A 22,858-nucleotide genomic window follows, 5' to 3' on the forward strand; every position below is an offset into this window, starting at 1 on the left:
TCTACATTCCACAACCACTCTGAATCTGCTTCTGATATATAATTTTCATCATCTTCCATGTACGGAGACATTTTCAGATAAATAGAAACAGAGTTTATCACCAGTCAGCCTTTACTAAAAAAAATGTAAAAGTCTGTTCCTCAGGAAGAAGGAAAATGATCTCAGATGAGTGTCTAAGAAGCAACAAGGAATCCTGAGAAATGAAATCACAAAACACATTGCTAAAAATAGAAAAAAAAAAGAAAAGAGGTATGAAAATAACGAATTTGGTAGTTTAAAAAAGGATGGGATGAAACTGGGTAGTAATACCATGGAAGGAACAAATAAAGTGTTTTAAGCTTCTTCTATTGTTTAGATGGGGGATTAAGACACTAACTTCGGATTTGTTAAGTTAGGCATGCATATAAAATGTTAAAAGTGACAGTAAAAGAATAGAAATGCAACAACGAACATGCCAGCTGGGAGAGGGAAACAAATATAATAAGAAACAACAGCACAATTCAATAAAAAGATTCATTTAAAAGGGAAAAAACACAGTGAAAATGTGGAAACAAATCTAGGTATTTTAGAAATATTATTTAGAAAGAAAAACAGCTAAGATGGCCAGTTAAGAGGTAAGTTTGTTTAATCACACGGAGGAAAAAAAAAAATAGGAACCCGGTATCTATGTCTCAGATATTTTTGGAGTTCTAGAATGAACAGCACACAGGTGTTCAAGGTGTGGTCCTTAAAAAGTTAGCTATTTTTTTTACAGAAAAGATGTTATTTACAAGCCTCTCTTCTCTACCCACCTCTGTACTCTGAACAGTTGGAAGCATGGTTTATTTCCATGCGTAATCATAAACACCTTAAATCTGTGGGCTTTAAAGGTCAATGAATGCAGCTAAGTTCCGAGATAACACCAGTTTTTACAGGTACGTGGCCATCTTCGAAAGGCCTGTTTCATGGGCTTTCTTTTTGAAGAACCCAGGTCACCAAAAAAAGTGAAGAGAGAAATACAGTGTTATTTCTATGAAATTTACGCAAATATGTGACACTCCGTATTCAGCAGCGGGTACTTCCCAGGCTGGATCAAGTTACACATAGTTAGCCAAGCCATCTCAGTTTGTAAAGAGGCTTAACATTAAAATGTTCCCTATTTTGTGATCCCCTGTTGTACTTTAAAATCGTTCTTGCCGATTTTTCATTTCTGATGACCCGGTGAAGAGCCTTTGCCAGACACCGACAGCATCAGATCTTAGATGCTTCAAGGCAGCCCCCAAAGCGAACAAAACGGAACACATTCTAAAGGACGATCTACAAGTCAGGTTCTGGGTAATTGTTGGGTAGATGGGAACCCGGCTAGAGGATGCAAAACAGTTTGGATGAGAATGCCAAATATTTTTTTTTTTTTTTAAAGATTTTTTATTTACTTATTTGACAGAGAGATCACAAGTAGGCAGAGAGGCAAGCAGAGAGAGTGAGAGGGAAGCAGGTACCCTGCTGAGCAGAGAGCCCTATGCGGGACTCGATCCCAGGACCCTGAGATCATGACCTGAGCCGAAGGCAGCGGCTTAAACCACTGAGCCACCCAGGCGCCCCCAAATATTTTTTTCTTAAGGGTTGTCCTCCCCACACTATCCCCTTCCTCCCAACACACAGGATTGCTCTGCTGAGACTTCTGAGTGCTGGGGTCAGGTGGAACTGATCAGCAATACAAGTCACGTTAAGTATATTTGTTTACATCCTATTTCCTTCCACAAAGGATTTGAGTATGTTGATAATATGCACTTTTGTCTAAGTTAAAAAATCAGGATCATAGAAACTATGGGAGTGGGAACTAAAGAGTGGGAACATTTGTCAAGGCTGGAGATCCCTAAATTTTGCTGTGCTTTAGAATCACCTGGAGAGCCTCTCAAAATCCTGATGCCCACATGGCACCCCACATCAATTAGTTCAGCCTATGGGGGGGAGGGTAGAGAATAATGGTTTTAAAGCTCCCCAGGTGTTCCTCGGTGCAGTAAAGTTTGGGAACGACTGGCAGAGAAAATATACATGAGCATCACCTGGGAAACCACTGGAAGCACTGAGGCCTGCGCTCCTTTCCTGAACCAGTGTTATCCTAGCCTCCTCCGTTTGCAACTGAGCACTTGGTACTGGGAGCTGGGTAATTTTAAAGCTCCCTGGATGGTAACAATGTGCATTCAGCATAGAGAACCACCGCACTGGGGGGAAGCGGGTAGGTAATTACAAAGGGGACTGATTTCATTTTAAATAGATTCTTTTATGGCTTAAGGCCATAAAATTGGACCTGAGGTGCCTGGTGGCCAAAGTAAATAGAAAAACAATCATTTGAAATAATTCTTGTCTTCTGTATATAAAAGTTTACCAGTTCCTTGGAAGAAAGAAAGCTTTTCTTCAGAGGTCTGAAATGTCTCTTTTTTGAGTCTTCTTCCAGGGGCCATTGAAGGATGTTATGGATCACAGTTTTATAAACACCCCTGTAATAAATGACATATGGAGAGTCTCATGTCGTTTCTAATTGCCGTCCCTGAGGGAAGGCCAAGGATATGACCCAAGAGTGCCAGCGATGCGGGCTGTTAGGGTGGGGGTGTGGGAGCAGATCCATGAAGACAGGATCAGAGGAAGTATGACACACCTCTACAGTTCCTGCGTAATTTCGGCCTCCCCAGAGATAAAGGCTGGGACTGTGTACCTCCAGGATGTAGAAAGGGTGTCCTATGTAAATAGAAATTATAATTCTCGAATAGAAAACTTTAAAAGCAATTACAACCCCCCCTCCCCCCCGGGGCGCCTGGGTGGCTCAGTGGATTAGGCCGCTGCCTTCGGCTCAGGTCATGATCTCAGGGTCCTGGGATCGAGCCCCGCATCGGGCTCTCTGCTCCTCAGGGAGCCTGCTTCCTCCTCTCTCTCTGCCTGCCTCTCTGCCTACTTGTGATCTCTGCCTGTCAAATAAATAAATAAAATCTTAAAAAAAAAATAAATAAAAAATAAAAATAAATAAATAAAAAACAACCCCCCCCCCCCCCCCCCATAAAGGGCACGAAGCTTGACAAAGGCGGGCTGGTGGCTCAGTGGGTTAGGCCGCTGCCTTCGGCTCGGGTGGTGATCTCGGGGTCCTGGGATGGAGTCCCGCGTCGGGCTCTCTGCTCGGCGGGGAGCCTGCTTCCCTCTCTCTCTCTCTGCCTGCCTCTCTGTCTACTTGTGATCTCTCTCTATCAAATAAATAAATAAAATCTTAAAAAAAGTAAATCATGCAGGAGTCACAGACGCCATGAAGAGCGCGTTACCACTGAGGTGTGAGCACAGGTGTGTCTGCCAGAGAAGCTTGTTTATCAAAAGAAAAAGAATTTAGGTCCGAAAATGTGGAAAAACTTTGGCCTGGAAAGAATGAACAGGGAGACCTGTCTTCTGTGCTCCTCCCTAAAGGTTAATTTTTTTTTTTTCTTCCCCGCAGTGGTCTTTTCTGGCATCTAAGTACTGTTGATTTAATGGCGGATCTTTGGTTGACCAGAAGGCTCTGACTAGAGTGCTGACTCCCTGCGGTGGAGTCTTGAAACCCATCATCTGCAGGGCAGATTGTTTTAAGCCACTGTAATGTCTTGGGGAGGCAGAGGAGAATTTAAGTTAGGTTGGGTACATCCATTTTCTTCTGAAAACGATTTAGCTGGGCCTACGGCAGATATTTTAGTAAAGTAGTTGGCAACAGGCATAAGGATACTTATGGATCACGAGTTCTCCCTTCTTACTTGAATTCTGAGAGCACCCTTTTAATCCTAAGTAGGCGTCCAGAGGTTTCCTCTCAAAAGAAAATGGCATGTTCTGCTAAAAAAAAAAAAAAAAAAAAAAAAAGCAAAACACCAAAAAACCCCCAAAACACCAAAAAAAGAAAAACAACCAAAAAAACCAACAACTCGCAACTGCATTTACATCTAAATTTAAGGAAAGGCTTCCTGGAAAAAGTCGAGTGATGAATTTTTCACTTATTTAAAGTAGTCTCTGGCGTTGCTATAAATCTGAAGGATGAAAACGAACTGCTGGCTATGGAGGAAACAGTAGCTGGGACGTGGGAAGAATCCTACGGTGGCTAATACAGACGTCTGAAGGGTTTGCATATGCAGAGGATAACCTTAAACTGGAGTTGGGTATTTCACGTTGCGGCTCACAAATGAGCTGCCTTTTATTCAGAGAACAACGCTGTCTGTTTTCCAGTGGGTGGGTGTGTACCCAGAGCGGGAGCAGTGTTGGTTTTGTGCCCTGTAAGGTTGACACAGGCAGTGGCGACTCGCGGCCACACCGGGGCAGCCTCTTCCCTGCAGGCGGCCGGGTCGGGCAGATCGGCCCCGGGGAGCTGACAGCGTTGCCAAGTCCTGCTGGCTGGGCTTGCCAAGAATTTAAAGGGGTCTAGAAACATCCATGTCTCCCCCTTTAACAATTACGGCGAGCTCAGGGCTCTGGGTAAAAAGACCACAGGGAAGAGGAATGAACTGAGCGGGTTCCCCCCACCTCGGGAAAATGCCTTCAGCCCCCGCGCCCCCCACGCGCCCAAATGCCCAGGCCGCCCCTTCCCCAAAACAGGGAAAGCTGGAAGGGGAGGGTGGGTCAGCTCGGAAGGCCAAGCCCGCACCCGCCCCGCCTCCCCCCGCACCCGCCCCCAGCCCGGGCCGACCCGCCGCGGGGCCCGGCGATCCCCAGAGTGCCGCTCGGCTGGCCGGGGGTGGGGTGGGCGTGGGGGCAGAGCCCCGGCGGCCCGCGGCCCGTGGCCCGCCCCCCAGGCCGGCCTGTGATTGGTTTGGGGGGCGCGTGTGCCCGCCCCGGCGAGGCGGGGAGGGTCCCCTCTGGGCGCCTGGTAGGAGGAGGCGGAGGACTGGGCGGAGAGAGCGGGGGCCGCAGGGAGCGAGCGAGTGGGCGGGCGAGCGGGGTTCCGGAGATCCGAGAGCAGGCTCGGAGAGGGGCGGAGAGCGGCTGCCCGGCGAGCGGGGAGGGAAAGCCCGGCGGGCTCGGCGCCGCCGCCCGCTGCACGGCGCGCTCTCGGGACCGCCAGCCCGCACGGCCCCGCAGCCTTCCGGGAGGAAGCGGCGCAGGCAGCGGTCGGGGCGCGCGCTCCGGCTCCCTCACCTGCCGGCGTCCGGCGGCTCCCCCGGCGGGACGCGCGCAGGCCGGGCGCGGAGGAGGAGAGAAGACCGGCCGCTCGCGCCGCAGCCCAGCCGCCCAGGAGCGCCTAGAAACCCGCGCGGGGCGCCGGCTCCATGGCGACCGGGCTCGGGGAGCCGGTCTACGGACTTTCAGAAGACGAGGTGAGCGGCGTCCCCTTCCCGCCTGGGACTCCCCGGGGAGTTCCTGTCCCGCGCCGGTAGGGGAGTGGGGACTGGGCCGACCCCCGGGGTGCGCGTCCCCTGAGCCTGCGGCGGAACCACAAACGCGGGTGCACCAGGCGGCGGGGACCCGGCTGGAGGCGGGGGGTGCTCGGGCCCATCCTCCCGGCGCTCGCGCCCCCCCTCTCCAGCCCCCAGCGGAGTGCATTGTTTGTAAATAAAGCGGCTCGGCGCCCTTCGAGCCGGGACTCGCTCGGCCGCTTCCCCCCTTTGGGGGGGTGGGAGGAAGGCTCGTGCGCCTCTGCCCCCCTGTTCCCCCTCCTCTCCCAGCCGCGTCTCCCGGGCTGTTGGGCAACTTTCCGCCTCTCGCCCCTGCAGCTTGAGAGTCCATGATGTGTGTCACGTTTGGGTCTCGGCTGGGGGCCCGCGCCGCGCGGGGGAGCCCGGGGCCGCGGAGGAACCAGAATTGTTCTCATCCCCTCCCCCCGGAACTTTCCGGTGATAGTGTCCGCAAGTGCGCCGACGAGTGCCTGCTTCTCCCGGTGGCAGTGGGCAAGACGCTCGAACTGGGTGTGCCTGTCCCTCTGGCTTGCAGAGTCGAAACCAGGAGTGTGGATCTTGGGGTCTTTTGGGGGGGCAGCATGGTGGCAGGTGCTACTGGAAACTTAGAGGAAGCTTGCAGCCCTGCCATTTCCCCCCCCTCCCAACGATTCAAAGCCCGGCACCTCCGGGGTAGGTGGAGGGACAAAAGCTCCATCGATCCCCTTTATTAATAAAGCAAATCAAATAAGCCACGCCCCCAAGGCTGTCGGTTTGAGTGGAAAGAGCTTTGTTTCTACCCTCTCTCCTCGCGGTTTCCCACCCCCCCCCCCCCCCTTGGAAACGATCCCGCTACATCGCTGCTTAGCTCTCTTTCGACCAGCCACGCTCGGCTCTTATTGGTGTGTTGCTCTGCCAAAAAGGGGGGTGGGAGGCCTGTCGCCGGCGCGGGGTGACCGGCAGGGTGGATGGAGCAGGTAGGAGGGGTTTGCCATCTGGCGAGGTGCGCGCTCAGGTCTGGCTCCCCTTTGGAGAGGTGAATTTACAACCCATGAAGCATTACTGAGCAGGGAGGTATTTCCTATCCTGGTTGTGCATTTCATGAAAAGTTGATGCCTGGAAATTCAGGGATTTCTGGCTTTCTCCTTTTCTTCCTCTCCTTTCTTTTCTGGGGTTCTCTCTTTCCCTGGTGTTGGGGGTGGGGTTAGTGGAGACCTGCCCACGTTATGGCTTCTCTCTCTCACCAGCTTGCCTGCTCTGGTATGGGGTGTGTGTGTGTGCGTGCATGCGCGTGCTTTGTAAGTGTGTAATGGAATAGTTATCTTGGGGTGGGGAGAGTGTTTGGGGGTATGACCTTTTTCTTCACAGGGCTAGGTAAGGCTTGCTGTGGTATGTAGTTTATCAGAGAATGATCACAATGCAGATTATGTGTGATTTACGTTTTCGATTATTTTGCCTTGCTGTGTTCGTGTGAAATTCCCTTTTTGGTGCAGTTACCTGGGGATGGGTGAAAAGGATCATTGTGTCTTTCCCCCGGGGGGGTTCTCCTCTCCCAGGTTTCTTTCTCGGGCTCCTTTACCCTTTGAGGAGCTTTCCCTTTCATTCTGTACTTCTCCATTTAATTAGCAACCGTAGATGCCTGGCAGTGAGCTTTTAGAAAGGTGCTGAGATACAGACATTCCTAAACAAAGGGCTTTTGAGGTATTGTGGGGGGAAGACAGCTGCACTTCAGCTCTGGTCTCTCTTATTCTGAATTACTTGATTTTTAACAGTGCAATAAAGAAAAATTTATTAAAAGTGTTTTGGGAAATTCAGCTGGAGAAAGGAGTCCAATGCATGTCCCTGTTGGTTCTTTGTTTACGTATCTAGTGTCCCCATCTACCTAGCATACATCTGGTCTCTCTAGATGAGTGAACTCGGGTCATCTTAACTGGTGTCCCGTGTGGAAGTGAAGGATAGAATATACACAGAATTGGGGTGTGTGTGTGTGTGTGTGTGTGTGTGAATGAGTTCACTCCTATATGTTACTACAGGGATGTTGGGGCTCTGTGGGAGAACAGACATTTTCTTGACTGGGGGATGGCTACGTTGCTGGTACTGTGGGGTTCCCCAGCACGTTGTAACACAAAAGAGAAGTCGCATCTGTTGTCTTTTTTCAGCTTCTCCTCCCAGTGAAAAAAATAAGGCAGGGCTGTTTTGATGACTTCACATTTCTCTGGTATTTGCTTTTTATGGGAGGTTTCGCACCGTCAGGTTAGCCTTTGGAAAATCAGAGAATACCTTCGTAGAATATTAACAAATTGTTGAATTTGCACCGCTTGTTTTGTCCCCCTGAATTAGTCAGCATAAGAAAACAAATGAAAGATCTTAACAGACTCTTAGGCAGCCCAGCTGATGAAACCGATGGCCAGGGTTGGTTTTCCAAGGCGTGTTCTTCCCCCCCCCCCCCCGCCCCCGCCCCCCGTCCCCCGTCACAGCGTTTTAAAATATGAGTGCACTGCAGTTCACACCTTGGTGTTCTGTGGAATATCACACCTGAAGATACTTTGATGGCTACGTTAGAGTTATATACATCTCTTAGCAAAATAGGTGTCCATACCGAGCTCATTAAGTTAGTTTGTATTTTCATTGGAAGTTGATGGAAAGCATTGTGTGTTTGGGGTGCACTTAGTTTCCTATCCCATTTCAGAAAGATTTCTTTTGCTCTGAATACTGCTGGCATTGCAGTGGGATGCTGAGACAGGACCTTGCTGCCAGGTCTCTCTGGCTTACAGAATGAAAGGGGTTAAATATGGGCTTTGCTTGTGTGAGTGGGTGGATTGTTTATTTTTTGTGTCTTTCCGGCTGAGGTTCCTCCAGGAGGTAGAGTTCATATTTACTGATGTAAATCAGGTCACCTTAGGGAAACCAAATTTGAAATTGCCATCCAATGAAGGACTTTGGTGTTAGAGAGATGAACAAATTAGCAAAACTTGGGATGCAGGGCCCAGCATCAGATTCAGTTTGGAATCAGAACAGTTGGATTAGTTGCCGCATCTGGCTTGGTTCCTTGGCAGTTTTTTGTTTTGCTTTTTGTTTTTATTTATTTTATTTTTTTGGCAATCTGCGGCACATTTTGGCAGTTTCCTTGGGAATGTTACTGTTAACCTCTTGAAGTCTTTGATGACAAGGTCTTAAAAAGGTATCCTTTATTGAAAAGATTCTGGGTAAAATAAAAACTGATGGCTGAACGACAGCTTTCTTATTAGATGTGGCATTTTTGGGGTGGTTATAGTGAGGCAGATGGCACAGGAATGAAGGCCAGGCTGACGTGGGATAGTACTTTGACACCCTCCCTCTGTGTTTTCTACAAACACGAATACTTGATTAATGTTTCATATTGCCTACTCTGCACCTACCATTGTGTTAAGGCTTTATGTACTTGTGGTCTCATTTATCCTCAGGAGCCCCCCGCCCCCCACTTAAGGGGTGCTGAGATTTACAGATGAACACTGGAGGCTCAGAGATGTTAGGTGACCTGCATAAGGACACACAGGAAATTACAGAGTCAGGATTTGAACTCCATCCTTTTGATAGCACAGCCCTAGTTTTTTTTTTTTTTTAGCATTCTTCCTCTCTTCCAAGTTCTTGAAAGATTTTCATTGCTAGGTTGTTGAGGTTGATTTGTAGTGGAGATAAACGTCAGAAGTGGTAAACAGAAGACTCCTAGGTCCGAATTGACCAGGAGGCTTGCTTGGTGTTTTAAAGCTTGGGAATTTTTGCAGAAAATGGCAAAAATCTAACCTCATTGGGGCTCCATTCTCACGTGGAGAATGTGATTTGCCAGCATCCTCACTACTCCTTACTGTTTTAGGATTCCTTATATTCCTACAGGTGGTTTAACCATTGGCATAGGTATATTTTTTCTTGAAGATGCTGTCAACTTGAAGATGCCATATATTATGTACTGCTAAGACAAAAAAACTTGGTGTTATACTGTGATACACCATTAATTTTATGAAGTATCCTTATTTTAGGATGTTTTAGAATTCCTGACTCTCATTAGAAACCTGGGATAATGGGGCACCTGGGTGGCTCAGTGGGTTAAGCCTCTGCCTTAGGTTCAGGTCACAAGTCACAATCTCTGGGGCTCTGTGCTCAGCAGGAAGCCTGCTCCTGCCCCCCCCCCCCCCCCCCCCCCCCCGTCAAATAAATAAATACATTTTTAAAAAACAAAACCAAACCTGGGGTAACCCTGCGGTCAGTTTCAGTAGGTTCCTCATTCAATGCTTTCAGGTCAGTTGCTGGTCAGATTTCTGCCTTTCTGTTTCTGAGAAAAGAGGTCGCATCAGGGAAATGCTCTCCTGGCATTGGCAGAGAAGAAACAGGGAGCCTACAAGCTAGGCCGCCTGAATAGCCATCTGTAAGTAATTCAGAGTGGGCGTTCATTTTTAAAAAAGTGGTCTGTGTTTTCAGGAGATTCCTTGAAACCCTGCATGCCATGCCATCTTTGCAGCTGGGGTAGACGATCACAAAGATTGGTTTTGGAAATTAGGTTGAATATTGTCTGGACTAAAGGTGGAGGCTGAACTGCAGTTCTGCAGAGGGAGAGAGAAAACTTTCCCATTTGTCCCAAGTCCAGATGCGTGAGTCAAGCCCAGCCGTGCCGGCCGGTGTGCTTTCCGCCTGGGACACGAGCGTATTGGAGTTATAGCCTGCATCGTGATTGCTGACATGTAAGAAAAACCCTAAAAGGACCTAGGTTTTATTGTGACATTTAAAAGCAACTTTATAAAACCGGCAAATATAACGTATTGTCTTAAAGATCTACTCTCATTAGGTTTTTATTTTCTTAAAGGGTTGTGCAGTCTTTGTAGAAACTGACATTTTAATTTATATTCCATTTAAGTCAGAAGGCTTTAAATGATCTCGTTCCTGAAAAGCAGTTTCCCTAACTTAAGGAACAAAAATAGTTTTGTTCAAAGGACTGTGGCAAAATGGGAATCACCAGGCCACGGTTTCTTTCCGTAGCAGAACACGGTTGAAAGAGAAGTGGTTGAGTGGTACCTGGGTGTCTCCGCAGTGCAGCGAGGAGCCGCATCTCAGGATACTTCCTTGTAAAGGTTTCATGATACTGAATCATGAGTATGTCTGTTGTGTATTTGGAAGACCTCTCCAGGAAGAAAGCCCTGACGTTAGAGGCTGGTGTCACACATCATGGCGCCCGCGCTCTGGAGTTGCTGTGAAATGGCTTGTGCGCTCACTGTGAGGGAAGAGACGTTGTGCTCTTCGCTGGTTTACTTGTCGCCTGTGTCCTGTGGTTACTGAAACAGCATAGAAGTGCAGTAGTGTGTGACCCGTGAAAGAAATCAGTTTGTCTTTGACAGAGTGAGATCTTCTTCAGATTTTTGAGTTAGAAGGTCTATTTGAACAGAAGTTATTGGTGTCCTTGAAATCTGGGTCCTAGATGAATAGCAGTAAAATGAGATTTTTACCTTAAGAGTTTTCAGGTGTTTTTGGTGTTGTAGGTCTGTGGAGTGATTTTGGCTGAGTGATCTATTTGCTGGCAATACAGCAAACTATACTCTTGACAAATCCATATGAAAGAGGGTCAAAATAATATATGAGTAATTTCGAAAGTGAGTATTAGAACAGCAGGATTGGGGAAGGCTGTGAGAAGGGCGCCCAGATGTTACTTTCTGTTTTTGTTCTGTTTCTCTTTCAGGTCAGCATGTAAACAGATACATCTCGCTTTCTGACTATAGGTGGCAATGTTTGTACTGTTTCATGATGCCACTCCTGGTTGGGAGTTGCCTCTTGGTGGAATATAGAAATGAGAGCCGAATTGAGATGAAGATAAAGAAACTAGATATAGAGACCAATATTTTCCTACAAACTAAAAAAAAAATTGTTTAGGTAAAAACACTGCAGGTGATTGTCAATGTGAGCAGTATTAAGAAACATCCTTTATCCAGACCATACTAAATCTGGAAGAGGAACGGGCATTTGGATCTGTGGGGAACCCCCCCCCCCGAAGCGTGCACAGAGAAAAGTCCCTTTGAGAACCCCGGTCATGTCCTTTGTTCTCGGGTGCGTAGGGTCTTCTAAAAAAATGCTAGTTCTGTACGGACTGTTCTGGAATTGTTGGCATTGACTTTGAGGAGGAACTAATAATTATCACCACTCCTGAGTATTTCATTGCTGGAGAACTTCTTGATTCCTGAGGTAAGACTGTGGCTCGGGTTCAAGCAGAGAGAAAACCAGCAGTGTAAAGATCTGGGACACGCATTTCATGAATACATAGGACCTCGTTAGAGTTGCAGTGATTTGTTCTGAACCTGAGTGGCCTGAATGCGGCTATTCTTGTAACACCTTTAGGTGAGGAAAGCTGTGTTCCATTAGTACATCTGGGGTAACTAGCTTAAATTTGACCCTCTAGTCGGCTTTTTGTCCCTGACTCTAGAGTCCTGTAGTGATTCAGAACTTGCCAAGTTTAATGGTGAGACTCTCCCCTGTCATCGAATTCAGTGTTGGGTGACTTCTTGGCAGGCAGGCATCCACTGAGAGATTTCGTATTTTTATACCTCCTTTCACCAAAGGGGCCATTGAAAAGTGACTTTGTTTTTTTTTTTTTTTTTAAGAAATTTTTTAAAAAAGATTTTATTTATTTGAAAGAGGGAGACAGCACAAGTGGTGGTGGGGGGGCAAGGCTCCCCGCTGGGCAGGGAGCCCTGTATGGACTTGATGGGGGCCTCGATCCTAGGACCCCGAGATCATGACCTGAACTGAAACCAGGTGTAGATGCTTAACCTACTGAGCCATCCAGATGCCTGAAAAGTGACTTTTAGTGACCCGCCGCGATGTGAAATCCAACATGGAACTTCAAGGGCTCGTAGGGATGGTGGTCGAATGAAGGGGATGGCCTAGCAGTGGCTGGTGAGGGTCATGTCCCATCACCTGCGGTGTGTTCGTGCTCCCGTGGACAGAGGCTTTCCGGCACACCGGGGTGAAGTTTGGATGGATTGCATGAGTGGCTCAGGCACATGTCCGCCGCCAGTCTGCTGGACGGGGGCCGTGTGCTCTTTCTACCTCTGCGAGGGACTGGCGACCTCCAGGGGACCCTGGGTTGCTGCGACAAGGGCAGAGTTGTGCCCGGGAGTCTTGGTCTGGCCTGTTATCCTGGTTTGCACTTTCCCGCTGCATTTGAGGCCTGGCTCTTCTCGTTCTCCATGGACACAGCTGCGGATCGGGCTCTGCAGTGCGCCTTCTAGTGCCCACTGGGAGGCCTGACTTTGCAGCCGGTGAAGCCCTCACGGCGGGAGAGCATTGCCGGGCATGGCCCCTGGGAACGTGGCCAGCACCTTGGTATCTGGTGGGAAGTCCCACCGAACCACCTCTGGAACATCTGTTATGAATTAGTGTCTCGGAATGCAGACTTAGTTCAGTGATCTACAGGATTTCGAACGTCCCACGGATGTTTTGGCAACTGTGTTAGAAATCCCGGGCACGAGGACTCTGGTGGAGACAGGCTTGGGTCAGAGGTGACGGAGAAGGTGAAGATCCTCTCTTGATTTCTTTTCCTTTTTAAACGAAGATGTTTGTTGAATGGGTTAGTTTTACTTACACGTGTATGTCTTGTTTTTTTAAATACTGGAAGTTATTTTGGTCTGTTGTCCTTCCTCCCCCACCTTACACCGCCACGCCCCAAAACAAGAGCCCGAGCTGTTTAGAGAATTGGCTTATTAGTAAGTTCTCGGTGTGGATCTCACAGAGCTGAAAGCTCCGCACACACTCAGATCTGCCGACTACTTTCAGAACCTGAGTCTGTTGAAAACTCGCGCTCCCCCCCACCCCAGTCTCCTGGGTTTTTTTTTCCCCCTCTCTCTCAGTTAATAAGTGATTCATCTTCGGGTGTTAGTCTAGTGCCAACTTCATCTTTGGCAGTTTGGGTTGGAAAGGGGAAGGAGTGTGAGGTTTAAAGAAAAAGCAAAACTGAGAATCCGTTTGCTGCCTTTTATCCTCCTCCAGTTCCCTTTGTGCTTGGTGGCTGGGGTGTGATAATTGGATGCAAGCAGAACGGCAGGCAGGTCGCTTCTAAACTTTGAACCGGCTGTACGTCCTCCCCATCCGTTAGTAACTCTAGAGGATGAATGCATGTGGCCCTTGGCTTAAGCTCTGGAGGGAGCTGAACCCCGTGTTGATATTGGAGTTCCAGAGTGTGTTGATACTGACAATTGAGAAATTGGTATGTGCCATGCCGTCTGCCTTTGGAAGAGATGTCTTCATTTCACTGGCTGTTACTAGTGAGAGAAAACACTTTGGGCTTGGGCTGAGAGCTTTTCCTTTCTTCTCTGAGAAGTGAGGTAGAGAAGAGCATCCTGCTGTCATGGGAGTGGCTGGCCATGGCGCAGGGGAGGTATTGGAAAGTATTCAATAAAGTGGAGAGTTCACTCATCTAACTGGAAAAGTAGGTACAAAATAGTGGGCGCAGTACAGTCTCATTGTGGTTAAAAGTATTTATGCATATGGGACACCTGGGTGGCTCAGTTGGTTAAGCGTCTGCCTTTGGCTTAGGTCATGATCTCAGGGTCCTGGGATCCAGCCCCACATTGGACTCCCTGCTCAGCTGAGAGCCTGCTTCTCCCTTTCCCTCTGCCTACCACTCTCTGCCTACTCGTGCTCTCTGTCAAAGAAATAAAAATTTAAAAAAGGACGTATGCATTGGGAAAAATGACTGGGGATGTATCCCAGGATGTCGATGGTGGCTATCTTTGAGCAAAGGGATTTCAGCTGATTTTCATGGCCTTTTTATATTTTTTCTTAGATTTTTCTACAGGGGAGTTTTTCTTAATACAAAAATAAGTTTCAAAGTGAGATAGAAAGAAACCTCCCAAATGCTTGAAGCACTTCAGGCTCTGGGTAAAAATGAGAGCACTTGCTCAGAACAAATACTGATGGTTTGTGTTCAGTTGAACATATGTTCATCGAGGGCCTGCTGTGTGCTCTGTATTTAAGGATGTCAAGGTCAAGGTTGCGCATTACCGCTCTTGCTTTTGAGAAGCTCCCTGCCAAGGTGGGAAGCCCAGGGGTAGGTAAAGGGTGGGACATTTTTCAAAGTGACCAGGAAATGAGACTTTTTTCATTTGTAGCTTGTAGAACAGGTTTGGTTTTCTCCACCATGGACATTTGTATTTTCATACTGGAATTTGTATTTTCATCCTTCTGTGCACTACAGGTGCAGAGAAGTAATTTAAATCTTCAGCGGCGTTTTGTGTTCTCTGGAATTTTTGGTGTGCAGTATAAAAACCAAACTGAAATCTGTTTCTCTTCTTGTTAATTGGGTTTTGCCCGAGTGTCTCGGTGGTGCAGCACTGAGTGGTTTTCAATGTCAGAACGGTACTAGTGCGCCGGCTGCGTCATCTCTGCAAATATCTCGGGGTCTGCAAGCTGCTGGGAGCAGGCTTGGAGTGTCCATCCAGTATCCGTAGGCCCGAGTACGTTTCGTGGTGGTCCCTTCCCGAACCAAAGGGTGCAGTTGACCTGCGACGCCTATGCGTCATTTGACACTTGTCTCTCTGTCCCCACCCCCACCTGCCCGCTGCTTTTAATATTTCCGCCATAAGGATGCAACTGACAGCTGATCTGTGTCCCGAGTTACAGCCTACAGAACCGGGGTGCCTGAGTCGGCCAGTCTCAGTTTGTGTATTTCAGCAGCCTGTGTGTCACTGTAGATTATTGATAGTTGTCATGGAGGTGAACGTTCTCTCTCCCGCCGTTTTGTGTCTGTTAAGTGCCCACCTGGACGGTAAGGACATGTGCCAGTTCAGTGATGTCACTGAGGAAGCAAGTTCCAATCTTCACTCCGCTGTCTAAAGTCTAGTCCTTTTCAGAGCCCTGTGGGTCCTAGGGGCGCTGCCCGTGGCAGCCAGAGCTGTGTTCTTTTTCCCAACTTGTAGAGCAAGGGGAATGGCTTCCTGTGTCTTTCTTTGGAGAGTAAAGAAATTTCATTCCCAGAGACCCAGGCAATCTCTTGTGTCGCACTGGCCATGGAAGCTTCCATCTGCTTATCTCAACTAGCTAATGGTGAGGAGGGGATGGAATAACTTTTAGTTTTCTAAGGTTCTACCCCTCGAGCTGAGGGGAAGTCCATGATGACCTTACAGCCCACCAGCTGGGTAATTCACCCACCTTCAGAAATGCCCGTGGCGCTGTGAGAGCCCATGCTCCCTTTCTCTAGGGAGGCAACCCCAATACTCATTTAAGTATTGCACAGATCTCTGGGTGAATCACTGTCTGTCCCTTCTCTTAGTGACTTATGGCTGAGTAGGTTTGGTCCCCCAAACATCCACCCACAACGGTGAAGACAGAGTAGGATGCTGCAGTAAACCTCCCCCTTGGGAGGGGGGAAAAATGAGAAAACAGCGTGGCCGCCGGAGGATCAGGACTGGCCTGGAGTTCCTGGCTTGGTCAGGTGGTCTGGCGGCTTCGGGCCCTGCTGGGTTCCGCCCAGTGTGAGACCCTCGCGTGGTCCGTGTCCTCTGCAGCTGCACCTGCTGGGGGCGGGCACCTGTTTGGTGTGAGTGTGGGGCGTTAGGGATGTGTGTCTGGGGGTTGAACAGCCACGGGTTAGTGTCATCTGACCTGAGTGTTGCTCCTGGGAGAACTTTGCATCTGGTTTGTTTGCTTCTAATCAAGTCCTTGGGCTGGTAAGAACAGCTAGTGACCTTTTCTAGATGAGGGCCTTGGTTCTGGGAATTTCTGTGTCTTAGTGTCTGGTCTCTGTGCCCTGTTCGTTCCCTGTTCCTTCCCAGGGCTTCTGCCTCAAGGCAATTTGAAAGGAGCCTGGAAGGAAGAGACGCACAGGTCAGGTGTGGCGGCCAACCGGGCCCTTGAACCCACTCTGCCTCTGCTCTGCCTCTTCGGAAAGACCAGCTTCCCTGGACTGGGACTGTGGGACCCACAGGACCCTCTGCCTGCCCCCTGACTCGGCCATTTCAGTTTGATGTATAGCCCTTTGTAGACAAAATCTGTTCTGGTTAGGGCTCCTGACCGCAAGCGACAGTGACCGGTCCCGATGAAGTTAAGCAGAAAGGGATTTATCAAGGCATTTTGGATAGCGCAGAAGTACCTGTCAAGCTGGAGACCCAGGCTTGACTAGTAACAGTCCTGGGCCAAGGAATGCTTTGCACCCCACATCACCTCCAGAGAATGCTGGCTCCCTGCCGCCTAATGCGGCCCGTGACCAGGTTCCTCCTGTCTCTGGATGCTGTGCGGTGGCCTGCCCCCCTGCTGGGATGCGGTGGCTCTCCTCTGCTTACCCGTGTCGGGGCCTCGCAACCACTCAGGCTCAGTGATGCAAGAGAAGGACTCAAAAGACCCAGAAATGGTTCTACTCACTGTTACGGTCTCTTACAGTAATAGGATATGGAGCAAAATCCACAGGGAAAGCTGCGTGCACAGGGGTCCGGAGGAAGCTGGGTGCTGCGCTCCCGGGAGGCCTCTCCCAACGGCACATGCAGGATGGGCAGAGCTCCTCTGGCGGCGGTGGTTGCGACAGCGTGCGTGTGGTGTTGTCCACCGGGGAATCTCCACACTCCAGGCCCAGGGATTTTATCTGGTTGAGGGGGGCTCCCCTGTAAGCACCCTGTCTGCACGCCCTACCGTTCCTGCCTCCGGGAAGGAGAGTCAGTGTTCCTTGTGGACCACGTGCTTGGCACAGTCCCGGTGCAGCGGGGCATGCTGCTCATTTAGGGGACATTTTTTATCTGTGGAGGGAACCATTGCCCATTCGAGTTCCCAGACCCCAGCCGAGGGTATTCTTGAAAGCAGGAGCAGTCTCGGGCAGCCGTGTGGCTTCTGTCCTGCAGCCCGCCTCTTGGAGGCCTAGCCGAGCCTCTGTCACGGTGCTGCCCGGGGAGCGGAGCGAGGGCTCTGCCCCTCCCTTCTGAAATTCTCGGTGTCCGTCCTGGGAGGTGGGCCTGGCCTCCCAGCAGAAGTCGCACTGTGGAGGCTCCCCAGACATAGGAATTGTTTTTAGGTGCTGGCCAGCGCCTCCCCAAAAGAAGACCCCGCTAAGCACGCCTTGGGCCCATTATAAACGTTAAAGGGGCTTGCAGTAGTGAGGCCATGCAGTGTGTGCTGAGCCGTGGACGTCCCTGCGTCAGGGAGAGGCTGTGACATGTTTCTGTGTCCTTGAGGGGAGCTGAGTCATCCGTGTCACCCCCCCTGTCCCAGTGCTGTAGGGGTGCAGACACTCTCCAGGGACTTACAGTATAATAGGGGGTATGATAGGGATTGAACTGCGCCCACATGAGATGTTGCCAGCCACTTGAGGTTTGGAGACAATATTCCAGATGGGGGAAGAGCAACCACAAAGGCCCCAAGATGAAGATGAGCTGGAGGAACAGGAGGAGAACCGGAGTGGCTGGAGCTTGAAGGGGGGCTAGCAGGCAGTGGGGCCAAAGAGGGGCCCCAGTGACAGATCGGGAATGGCCTTGACGGCCGCTGTGGAGGGCTGGGGTTTTCTCCGTGTAGGGGGAATCCATTGGAAGGTTTCTGGCAGGGGAGTAGCAGGATCTGATTTGTGACTTGAAGGGGCTCTGGGGAAGGGGTTGTTGGGGGCAGGATAGGAATGAAAGCAGGGAGGCCAGTCAGGAAAGTGGGGTACTGGTCGGTGAGGAGGTGTGCCAAGCTGGGATTCTGGCGGGTCTTGGCAGGAGGAGGTGGAATGGATGGACTGTGCATAGGTTGGGGAGGAATTGTCTGGAACTTAACAGTTCCAGAGACAGGACCTAGGATTTTGGTGTGAGCAGTTAGGTGGAATGTCCGTTCCTGGGAGGAAGAGTAGAAAGAACAAGATTGGGGGGAATCTGGAGATCAAAAGGTCCGTGTCGAGGGTAAAAGTAATACACCTGCGAAGCATCGGCAAGATCCCAGCAGGCAGGTGGATGTGAGTGTCTAGAGCCAGCGGAGATGGGACGTTGGGGCCTTTGGTGGCTGGTTGACACTTGAGACCTGGGACTCTGGAAGGTGAGGACTCCAGTGGCGGAGCTGGGCAGGCCCTGGGCGAGGAGGTGGCTGCTGGGATGGGATTGGCCAGTGCTCCTGGGGCCGGGAAGCCTGGGGGGGCTGCCTTGGGGTGGGCAGAAATGGATGCCCTGGGGAGGAGAGCAGACGCATGGGGACTAGAGGCTGCCCCTTTGGAGGAATTTTGCTCTGAACACAGGGGGAGACCTGTGGCTGCCTGAAAGCAAGGAATGGGTCCTGGAGGATGTTTTCTGAAGTTAGGAGACCCCAGAGTGTATTTGTGTGTGGAGGGGGAGAAACTGGTGCAGTGAGGAGGTCTGCCTGCGCGGAGAGCTTGGTGTGATCGCTGCTGTGGGGTTCCTGGGCCTGCATTCGGAACCATCTCTGGTTGTGTTGGCATCGCTGACCCTTCAGCTGCCTCAGGCCAAGGAGGTAGAAGCACTGATGCCTTGGTGCTGACCTTCTCCTGCCCGGCGGAGGCAGGCGATGTGAGTATGAGTTGGCCTACAGTGGGGAAGGCGCGGAGCACGGAGTCAGCACCAGACATGGCGGAGCTGGCCTGGCTGTGCTGGGCTCTGGGAACCCGCCTGGTGGCAGCCAGTGCCACGGGACGCACGCCTACTTCATGCCTTGTGAGTGAGATCACAACCCCGAACTGAAAGTCTGCACAGAGGAGAATTGAGGTTTTTTTTTGTTTGTTTTTTGTTTTTTTTAAAGATTTTATTTTATTTGACAGACGGAGATCACAGAGAGACAGGCAGGGAGAGAAGGGGAAGCAGGTGCCCCACTGAGCAGAGAGCCCGATGTGGGGCTTGATCCCAAGACCCTGGGACCATGACCTGAGCCGAAGGCAGAGGCTTTAACCCATTGAGCCACCCAGGCGCCCGAGAATTGAGTTTTTTCACCTTTCAAATGGAATGTCAGGCTTGGGAATTACCATTCTAATTCATGGTGGGTAGCCACCTAGTGTCCTCTCCCTTCTCTCTTTCCCTTCTCTTGCCCATTGCCCTGACTCTTTGAAGTGCTTTTATAGGCTTATATTTTATATCTTTTTAAAAAAAATTTTTTTAAAAATTTTATTTCTTTGACAGAGAGAGAGAGAGAGATCACAAGGAGGCAGAGAAGCAGGCAGAGAGAGGGGGAAGCAGGCTCCCCGCTGAGCAGAGAGCCCGATGCGGGGCTCGATCCCAGGATTCTGGGATCATGACCTGAGCCGAAGGCAGAGGCTTTAACCCACTGAGCCACCCAGGCGCCCCTATATTTTATATCTTTAAAGCAACTTCAGTCTTGTTAGAATGAAGCTGGTCTTAATACCCAAAAAGGTTAACAATTGCAGAAAGGGACGGGAATGCGCACTCACGGATGGCTTCATGGATAGAATGAGGTGGGTTGGCAAGTCCAAGTTCCATGATGTCCCTGTTGAAGGAGCAACTACTCGGTTTTATTATTGTGATTTTAACTCCCAGGCAACAAGGACCGTGCCCTTCTCTGCCAGGCAGCCTGAATTCTGGTTTGCAAAATGGCATTTCAAGCAGGTGCTCTGGTGTGGACAGTGACAGTTCCAACCGTTTCTTTGCCCTTTTAAGAATCTGTGGAAAATGAAACCCAGGTGTGTCAGAGGATCAAAGGCGAGTCGAGTCTTGCCTTTCTGTAGAATGTATTTGCTTTTCTTGGGGGCTTGGAGAGGCAAGAGGTCTGCCTTTTCAGTTAGAATTTTGCTCTTACCTATCCCTGCTGCCCAAATTCTAGGTAATGGCATAGACAGGGAAAAAGGGATAATCTCTATGGTGTGAACAACCTGGGATTCAAAAAAGACCTTAAAAATGAATTTTTGGGAGGGGGTACCAGCTGATCTGATGAGATGGTCTGCTCTGTGAGTGTTGGGCTGGAGTGAACACCTCCTGGGCTTTGATGTTGTAGGTGGAGGCAGGTAGCCTGCGGCTCCGGCTCCCTGCAGGTGTCTGATCTGTTTAAGACCTGCCTACACACAGCCATTGCCCGTGGTGGGCTGTGAAGGAGCAGAAACAACTTTACAGGATGTTGCTTTTTGGTCTGGGGTGTGAAGATGGGTGGAAAACCTAGCTAGGGTGTCCAGCTTCACACACTGAGCTTCTGAGCTGAGTTTTAAGACTTTTTTTTTTAAATTTGACAGAGACACAATGAGAGAGGAAACACAAGCAGGGGGAGTGGGAGAGGGAGAAGCATGTTCCCTGCGTAGCAGGGAGCCCGAAGTGGGCCTCGATCCCAGGACCTTGGGACCATAACCTGAGCCGAAGGCAGATGCTTAGTGACTGAGCCCCCCAGGCAACCCCTGAGCTGAGTTTTAGATGCAAATAAGCAAGCAGCTAAAATTTGAGCACTTTCCGCATGCTTCATGCTGATGCTAAGATCTTACGAAAACGACCTCCTTTAATCATCCCATCAGCTCTTTGAGGCGTGTCCTCCTAGCTCCGTCCTCCTGGGGTTGGGGCGAGAAACTGAGGCACGGAGATGTTAATGGACTTGCTCAGAGCATTACAGAGCTAGTAACTGGCAGAACCAGGACTTGAATCGGGCAGCCTGGCCCCCAGGACCGTGGATGGAACCACCACGCCCTGGGGTCTCACGCGGTTTTTCACGGAGGGGGCAGAGGGCACTAGCAGGGGCCCTGGTGGCAGGATCGAAAGGCAAAGAGCTCGAAGTGGCTGTGTGTGGACAGCCTGTGGACCTGGTTGAGGAACTGGGTCCCCATTCGCGGAGATACTTTGGGAAACTGGTGTCAGTTTGGGCTTTTCAGGTGCTCACCGTGCAGCAAGGGGAGAGTGGATGTGAGGTGAGTGACGGCAGGCCATCATGCAGCCGGCCTGGGAGAGAGGGTGGAGATGACAGTGGGAAGCAGCAAGGGTATAAAGGCAGGAGGGGTTTAGGACTCAGGTGGCGTTGGATTGATGACTGGTTGATCAGCTGAGAGAAAGGAAGGACTCTAATCACCCACGTTGCCTGTTTCCTGGGCCACATGATGGTAGGAAGGGAGAAACTTACATTTATTTTTTTAAAATTACCATTATTTCTTAAAAGATTTATTTAGAGCGTGGACGTGAGTGGAGGGAGGGACAGAGAGAGAGGGAGAATCCCTGAGCATATTCCCCATGGAGCATAGAGCCCGATGTGGGGCTCAATCCCAGGATCCTGAGATCATGACCTGAGCCGAAGAAATCAAGAGGTGGCCGCTGAACTGAGCCCCCCAGGTGCCCTGAAAGTTGCATCTATTAAATACCTAAATACAAGGGTTCTAAATCAGGGGCACGCCCCTTCCAGCATTTGGCAGTGCCTAGAGAAATTTTTGGTTGTCACAACTTGAGAGGTACTGCTGGCCTCTGGTGGGTTAGAGGGAGGGGATACTGTTAAACATCCTACAAGGCACAGGGCATGCGCCCAAGGAAGAAACACCTGGCCCCGAATGCCAGGAGGGTCAAGGTTGAGCAGTCCTACTCCAGTATATGCCAGTTTTACATAGCTTGATAGCCTACCCCGTGAACCAATCGTGAGACATTATCAATCCCGTCTTTCACATTTTTCCAATGAGAAATCGGAGGGGAGCAGGGCCAAAGCCAGGGAGCTAGTAAGTGCCAGAGTCGGAATTGAACCCATGTCGGAATCCAGACATGCCTTCTCAGTTCTCCTGCTGCTCTTACTCCTCACATGGCTGCAGAGGAAGAGGCTCGTGGGACCCAGGGGTTCTTTTTCTGTAACGCTGGCTCCAGACTGGAGGAGGCAGGAAGGAAGATGGTTATTTATACTCAGTTCTGCATAGGATCGAAGAGCTCTGCGTCTTCTGATCCTGAAGGTCTTACAGTGAGGATTTCGCAGAAATACGATCATTTAGAAATACGATCATTTAGACGTTGGCTTCCCCCTGCAGGTCTAAATATGGGAACACATACTATCTTCCTTTAAAAATACTGCTGTTAATTCATGGCAAGATAAAAATGCAGAAATTTTAATTTCCAAGTCCTGTTTATTCCTTGTGCATATGAAGTGTTGCAGGCCCTTTATGTAAATTACTTTTACATAAAAAGTAATTTAATTACTAAGAATCCCTTTGGGAAAGGATAACACGAAGAGGGGAATTTGGAAGATCCTACAGGACTGCTTGGGATTTAGAGCTAAATGTAAAAATACATTGATTGGCCAGAGGTGAGGAGCCCTTCTGAGAATCCCCTAGGGTGGTCTCGAGTGACCCCACGGCTTTTGGCAGCTCAGGATGCACTTGCTCACGCTCGAATGGGGCTCCTGGTTATCATCGAGCTCCTGGGCGGGTTTTGGATGTGTCCGCAGCCTTCCCTGATAGCTCTGAACATTAGAGCTTTGAGATCAAGTTTTCACATTTGAACTGTCCTTGATAACCTATTCTTGATATTTTCAGGGTTCTATGTTTTAAGATCCGGTCTTGGATGGCGATGTGAGGGAGGCCGCCACACTGACACTGGGGTGGGAACTTACAGGCAGGATTTGTCTGT

General features: G+C 49.9%; 1 protein-coding gene across 4 annotated transcripts in view; it reads left to right on the forward strand.

Moving 5' to 3' along the window:
- The first annotated feature begins 4,890 nt into the window (after positions 1–4,890).
- NEDD4L (NEDD4 like E3 ubiquitin protein ligase) overlaps positions 4,891–22,858 on the forward strand; it is a 333,633-nt gene continuing 315,665 nt past the window's right edge. For all 4 annotated transcript variants that reach the window (XM_046024976.1, XM_046024977.1, XM_046024978.1 and 1 more), the window contains exon 1: positions 4,891–5,297. In XM_046024976.1, the coding sequence (XP_045880932.1) occupies positions 5,250–5,297 (48 nt within the window). In that variant the 5' untranslated portion in view covers positions 4,891–5,249. The remainder of the gene's footprint in view (positions 5,298–22,858) is intronic.

Source organism: Meles meles, chromosome 12, assembly GCF_922984935.1.
Source record: "Meles meles chromosome 12, mMelMel3.1 paternal haplotype, whole genome shotgun sequence".
In the NCBI taxonomy this organism is placed as follows: Eukaryota; Metazoa; Chordata; class Mammalia; order Carnivora; family Mustelidae; genus Meles; species Meles meles.